This window comes from Salmo salar, chromosome 19 (genome assembly GCF_965601325.2).
Source record: "Salmo salar chromosome 19, fSalSal1, whole genome shotgun sequence".
Taxonomy (NCBI): Eukaryota; Metazoa; Chordata; class Actinopteri; order Salmoniformes; family Salmonidae; genus Salmo; species Salmo salar.
In genome coordinates, this window is record NC_138309.1 from 58,434,915 (window position 1) to 58,442,500 (window position 7,586).

The 7,586-nt window shown below is 49.9% G+C and overlaps 1 protein-coding gene across 3 annotated transcripts in view; it reads left to right on the forward strand.

Annotated features, from left to right (window-relative positions):
• Positions 1-7,586, forward strand: part of LOC106579296 (rho GTPase-activating protein 44) — a 90,584-nt gene that overhangs the window by 64,473 nt on the left and 18,525 nt on the right. For all 3 annotated transcript variants that reach the window (XM_014159084.3, XM_014159086.3, XM_014159089.3), the window contains exons 2-3: positions 5,144-5,183; positions 7,490-7,586. The exon at positions 7,490-7,586 is cut by the window's right edge and continues 23 nt beyond it. In XM_014159084.3, the coding sequence (XP_014014559.1) occupies positions 5,144-5,183; positions 7,490-7,586 (137 nt within the window). The remainder of the gene's footprint in view (positions 1-5,143; positions 5,184-7,489) is intronic.

Genomic DNA, 7,586 nt, shown 5'->3' on the forward strand with positions numbered 1-7,586 from the left:
AGCCACAGCGAAGACATAGGGAACCACACACTGCTACTCTCAGCACAGAGAGGCTGCTGAAGATGGAAAAAATAAGTCTCCACTCCAGCCACTCCTGTTATTCACCACCTAGATCAATATACTGGGCCTCGCGACCCGAGAATAGAAACAGCCTGAGACATAGAACCACTGCCTTAGGTGAGCAAAAAGAGCTGGATACTGACTAGGAGTCCGAGCAGTTGTCCCATCCATCAGCTCTAGATCTATGCTTGGCTTGTCTGCATTACCCTCATTATGAGCTGCAACTGCTCCGTCCACAGACATACAGGGCTCTTTCTCTCTCTGCCCGTTCTCTCCTATTCGGTTGTATTCCTGTCAGGACACGGATAGAGAGAGTGAGATAGAGGAGGTGTGAGAGAGGGGTGGAAGTGAGGGAGTAGGTGTGAGATAGTGAAAGGACCTGACAATTAGGTCTCATTCTTGTCCCTTCCCCCTTCCCGTCTCTCTGACGCTCTCTCTCTCTTTACCAATCTCTCGTTTCTGTCATTGCCCGAAACCAGTCGGTGTGCTAATTTTTCATCCCCCACTCTGGGGACATGTAGAAGAGAATAAAAAGCAATGCTCAGTAAGACTATAATAAATAAGGGATAGGTCTGTTTGTTTGAGTGAGGGTGGGTAGGGTGCTTATTGGAAGTGGTCTGGGTTAGTGATAGTGTGTGTGGTTAAGAGTGAACTGTGATTTGGTATTGTTTAGTCTTTCCCTGAATGATATCTGTAAGACCAACACTATTGTATTGATAGTAATAGCAATAAGGAACTTCATTTGTAAAGCGCGTACATTACACATTGTGCACTTCACCCTAACTGCCATGTTACTAGTGTTTACTTTCATGTTCCAGTAGGACTCTGCTGCTACACTGTTGTGGACAGGAGTAAGCAGTGGTAAAGATCCAAACTAGATTTCCCTAGCAATGAGCTGACCTGTCCTTCTACCCGTCTGTCCCGCAGAGGAGGCTGGTGGTAGGAGCTGTAGGAGGACAGGTTTGTTGTAATGGCTGGAATGGCATAAATTAAACGTCAAACGTGTGGTTTCCATATGTTTGATGTGTTTGGTACTGTTCCATTGATGAGCCTGTCCTCCTATATCTCCTCCCACCAGCCTCCTCTGCCGTCCCGCTACCTGTCTGACCCGCTGCAGGTGCTTATGTGTAGACAGAGAGGTTAATGGCAGGAAATGGAAGTGCCTCATCCACACCTTCCCTTAAGCACAGTTTTGTTTGTTTCCTTGAGTGAGTGAGTGAGTGAGTGAGTGAGTGAGTGAGTGAGTGAGTGAGTGAGTGAGTGAGTGAGTGAGTGAGTGAGTGAGTGAGTGAGTGAGTAAGTGAGTGAGTGAGTGAGTACAAACATGTCATTTTTTTATTTCTCAAAGGTTTTTTAATTTGGCTTTTTTTTAATTATACAGATAATACAGACAGAACAAGTAGAGGGCAAAACAGACACGGATCCCCTACCAGATCAAACACACCTGCAGATCAAACAGATCAAACCCCCTAGCAGATCAAACCCACCCCAACGCCCCATGTTCCATCAGGACACACACGGGTCCCCTAGCAGATCAAACCCACCCCAACGCCCCATGTTCCAACAGAACACACACGGGTCCCCTAGCAGATCAAACCCACCCCAACGCCCCATGTTCCAACAGAACACACACGGGTCCCCTAGCAGATCAAACCCACCCCAACGCCCCATGTTCCAACAGAACACACACGGGTCCCCTAGCAGATCAAACCCACCCCAGCCCCCCATGTTCCAACAGAACACACACGGGTCCCCTAGCAGATCAAACCCACCCCAACGCCCCATGTTCCAACAGGACACACACGGGTCCCCTAGCAGATCAAACCCACCCCAACGCCCCATGTTCCATCAGGACACACACGGGTCCCCTAGCAGATCAAACCCACCCCAACGCCCCATGTTCCAACAGAACACACACGGGTCCCCTAGCAGATCAAACCCACCCCAACGCCCCATGTTCCAACAGAACACACACGGGTCCCCTAGCAGATCAAACCCACCCCAACGCCCCATGTTCCATCAGGACACACACGGGTCCCCTAGCAGATCAAACCCACCCCAACGCCCCATGTTCCAACAGGACACACACGGGTCCCCTAGCAGATCAAACCCACCCCAACGCCCATGTTCCAACAGAACACACACGGGTCCCCTAGCAGATCAAACCCACCCCAACGCCCCATGTTCCAACAGAACACACACGGGTCCCCTAGCAGATCAAACCCACCCCAGCCCCCCATGTTCCAACAGAACACACACGGGTCCCCTAGCAGATCAAACCCACCCCAACGCCCCATGTTCCATCAGGACACACACGGGTCCCCTAGCAGATCAAACCCACCCCAACGCCCCATGTTCCATCAGGACACACACGGGTCCCCTAGCAGATCAAACCCACCCCAACGCCCCATGTTCCAACAGGACACACACGGGTCCCCTAGCAGATCAAACCCACCCCAACCCCCCATGTTCCATCAGGACACACACGGGTCCCCTAGCAGATCAAACCCACCCCAACCCCCCATGTTCCAACAGAACACACACGGGTCCCCTAGCAGATCAAACCCACCCCAACCCCCCATGTTCCAACAGGACACACACGGGTCCCCTAGCAGATCAAACCCACCCCAGCCCCCCATGTTCCAACAGAACACACACGGGTCCCCTAGCAGATCAAACCCACCCCAACGCCCCATGTTCCAACAGAACACACACGGGTCCCCTAGCAGATCAAACCCACCCCAACCCCCCATGTTCCAACAGAACACACACGGGTCCCCTAGCAGATCAAACCCACCCCAACGCCCCATGTTCCAACAGAACACACACGGGTCCCCTAGCAGATCAAACCCACCCCAACGCCCCATGTTCCATCAGGACACACACGGGTCCCCTAGCAGATCAAACCCACCCCAACGCCCCATGTTCCAACAGAACACACACGGGTCCCCTAGCAGATCAAACCCACCCCAACGCCCATGTTCCATCAGGACACACACGGGTCCCCTAGCAGATCAAACCCACCCCAACCCCCCATGTTCCAACAGAACACACACGGGTCCCCTAGCAGATCAAACCCACCCCAACGCCCCATGTTCCATCAGGACACACACGGGTCCCCTAGCAGATCAAACCCACCCCAACGCCCCATGTTCCAACAGGACACACACGGGTCCCCTAGCAGATCAAACCCACCCCAACGCCCCATGTTCCATCAGGACACACACGGGTCCCCTAGCAGATCAAACCCACCCCAACCCCCCATGTTCCAACAGAACACACACGGGTCCCCTAGCAGATCAAACCCACCCCAACCCCCCATGTTCCAACAGAACACACACGGGTCCCCTAGCAGATCAAACCCACCCCAACGCCCCATGTTCCAACAGGACACACACGGGTCCCCTAGCAGATCAAACCCACCCCAACGCCCCATGTTCCATCAGGACACACACGGGTCCCCTAGCAGATCAAACCCACCCCAACGCCCCATGTTCCAACAGAACACACACGGGTCCCCTAGCAGATCAAACCCACCCCAACGCCCCATGTTCCAACAGAACACACACGGGCCCCCTAGCAGATCAAACCCACCCCAACGCCCCATGTTCCAACAGAACACACACGGGTCCCCTAGCAGATCAAACCCACCCCAACGCCCCATGTTCCATCAGGACACACACGGGTCCCCTAGCAGATCAAACCCACCCCAACCCCCCATGTTCCATCAGGACACACACGGGTCCCCTAGCAGATCAAACCCACCCCAACGCCCCATGTTCCAACAGGACACACACGGGTCCCCTAGCAGATCAAACCCACCCCAACGCCCCATGTTCCAACAGGACACACACGGGTCCCCTAGCAGATCAAACCCACCCCAACGCCCCATGTTCCATCAGGACACACACGGGTCCCCTAGCAGATCAAACCCACCCCAACGCCCCATGTTCCAACAGAACACACACGGGTCCCCTAGCAGATCAAACCCACCCCAACGCCCCATGTTCCAACAGGACACACACGGGTCCCCTAGCAGATCAAACCCACCCCAACGCCCCATGTTCCATCAGGACACACACGGGTCCCCTAGCAGATCAAACCCACCCCAACGCCCCATGTTCCATCAGGACACACACGGGTCCCCTAGCAGATCAAACCCACCCCAACGCCCCATGTTCCATCAGGACACACACGGGTCCCCTAGCAGATCAAACCCACCCCAACCCCCCATGTTCCATCAGGACACACACGGGTCCCCTAGCAAATCTGCACCTTTTTGCCATGGCACCGACAAGCATAGATGAGACCAGGCAGAAAGATCCCACAGTAGAGTCAGCCGAATGACTCAGCGGTTCTCCAAGGCTTCCTGCAATGCTTTGTAGAAGGGAAGATGGAGAAACAGAAAACGGAGAAGTTGCTATGATTTATGACCCACAGTAAACACTGTTTCAAAGCATAATGGATAGAAACCCATGAGAAACCCATGTGTTCCTACTTAAGTGACTCACAGATGAAGGTGATGCAGCGTTTTCCCCGTATTTTCTGGAAAATGCGGTTATGACCCTGAGTGAGTTCTTGCATTTGTTCACCTTAGTGATGATCTAAAGCAGAATCATTCTCCATTATCCAAAAGTAACTGACAAAATGACAACATAGCTATAAAAAGTTACAGAAAACCAATGTTTGTTGTACAGTATTGAGCAATATTCTGTGACGTTGAGCGATGAGGGAGTGGGTGATATAAATTGTCAGATTTCTATTCGCTACACACCATAAGTGTCCCAAAAAGAGCTGGACCTTGTTTGGTCTATAAGGCAGCCAAGTAGTTGTTACTCAGAAGAACGTTATGTTTTCTCTCTCAGCACTCTGAGAACAGTAAAGTAAACATTCCTGTTACATGGTTAGTTCGAGGCATCATCGGGGAAATGAGTCATCCGCATGAAAATGCACTCTGTGATGTAATAACGTTGATTCAGCGGTATGTGCATACATTTCCCATTCCCACGGTAACTTGTTAGATAATGCATCCCCTAATTCCCCACTCCACCCTAATCGCCATTCCTCTTCTTCTTCATTGCAGAGCTGAAAAAACGGAAGTATTAAGTGAAGACCTGCTACAGGTAGGAGGCAAAAGGAAGTTTTGTTAGTGTGTCTTTGTGTGTGTGTGTGTGTGTGTGTGTGTGTGTGTGTGTGTGTGTGTGTGTGTGTGTGTGTGTGTGTGTGTGTGTGTGTGTGTGTGTGTGTGTGTGTGTGTGTGTGTGTGTGTGTGTGTGCTTATAAAGGCTTAATATAGGCCTACAGAATATGCCTGTTGTTTACATAAGTATTCAGACCCTTAACTCAGTACTTTGTTGAAGCACCTTTAGCAGCGATTACAACCTTGAGTCTTCTTGGGTATGACGCTACAAGCTTGGCACACCTGTAGTTGGGGAGTTTTTCCCATTCTTCTCTGCAGATCCTCTCAAGCTCTGTCAGGTTGAATGGGGAGCATCACTGCACAGCTATTTTCAGGTATCTCCAGAGATGTTCAATCTGTTTCAAGTCCTGGCTCTGGCTGGGCCACTCAAGGACATTCAGAGACTTGTCCCGAAGCCACTCCTGCATTGTCTTGGCTTAGGGTCGTGTGCTTAGGGTCGTTGTCCTGTTGGAAGCTTGAACCTTCGCCCCCAGTCTGAGGTCCTGAGCGCTCTGGAGCAGGTTTTCAAGGATCTCTCTGTACTTTACTCCGTTCATCTTTCCCTCGATCCTGACTAGTCTCCCAGTTCCTGCCACTGAAAAACATCCCCACAGCATGATGCTGCCACCACCATGCTTCACTGTAGGGATGGTGCCAGGTTTCCTTCAGACGTAACGCTTGGCATTCAGGCCAAAGAGTTCAATCTTGGTTTCATCAGACCAGATTATCTTGTTTCTTATGGTCTGAGAGTCCTTTAGGCGCCTTTTGGCAAACTCCAAGCGGGCTGTCATGTGCCTTTTACTGAGGAGCGTCTTCCGTCTGGCCACTCTACCATAAAGGCCTGATTGGTGGAATGCTGCAGAGATGGTTGTCCTTCTGGAATGTTCTCCCATCTCCACAGTAGAACACTGGAGGTCTGTCAGAGTGACCATCGGGTTCTTGGTCACCTCCCTGACCAAGGCCCTTCTCCCCCGATTGCTCAGTTTGGCCAGGCGGCCAGCTCTAGGAAGTCTTGGTGGTTCCAAACTTCTTCCATTTAAGAATGTTGGAGGTCACTGTGTTCTTTGGGGACCTTCAATACTGCAGAAATGTTTTGGTACCCTTCCCCAGATCTGTGCCTTGACACAATCCTGTCTCGGAGCTCTAGGATTTGTTTTGCTCTGACATGCACTGTCAGCTGTGGGACCTTATATAGACAGGTGTGTGGCTTTCCAAATCATGTCCAATCAATTTCATTTATCACAGGTGGACCCCAATCAAGTTGTAGAAACATATCAAGGGTAATCAATGGAAACAGGATGCACCTGAGCTCAATTTCGAGTCTCATAGCAAAGGGTCTGAAAACTTATGTAAATACGTTTTTTTCTTAAATATTTAAAAACCTGTTTTCACTTTGTCATTATGGGGTATTGTGTGTAGATTGATGAGGAAACAAATTCATTTAATCAATTTTAGAATAAGGCTGTAATGTAACAAAATGTGGAAAAGGGGAAGGGGTCTGAATACTTTCTGGATGCACTGTACATACCTCTTTTCTGAATGTGAAACTCTAACCCCAAAACAGAGTATGTTTTGTGTGAAATGGGTATCGGAATTACCGAAGGCAAAGTTAATCAGCTCCAAAATGGAACCTCTTTAATTAGAGACAAAGGCTGAACCTCCCCTCTGATTTACTGAGGGAGCCAGATTACAGACGTAGGATCTTAATTTGATCACCCTGTTGCAGGATTTTACATTTTAAACGTGTAGTGTATTTGAGGTTTAAAAAGTTTGTAATTTCTACCTTGAAATTTCCGACTTGATGTTCCCTTATGAAATATATAAACTCTTACAAAAATGTACATGAATTATCATCCACATTATTATTCACATTTCCTGTTGCTGCAGGATTATTCTCTTGCTGTAGCAAACTGTCTCAAATTAAGATCCTACATCTGTGTAATACCTTCAGATTAATGAAATCGTCAATGGAAGCGACATCGGTTCCACTGGATTGGTTTCTGATGAGTGTAGGGAACACTTAACTATTAAAGAGAAAATGTACACTTATTGCAATCAGATTACTCTCTGTGTGTGTGTGTGTGTGTGTGTGTGTGTGTGTGTGTGTGTGTGTGTGTGTGTGTGTGTGTGTGTGTGTGTGTGTGTGTGTGTGTGTGTGTGTGTGTGTGTGTGTGTGTGTGTGTTGGGTGTCCGTGTGTATGAAGAGAGATACCCAAATCAGTGAGCGCTGTCCTTCGGTCTGTCCATCAGGTGGAGAAGCGGCTGGAGCTGGTCAAACAGGTGTCCCACAGCACCCACAAGAAGCTGACTGCCTGTCTGCAGGGCCAACAGGGGGTGGATGTGGAGA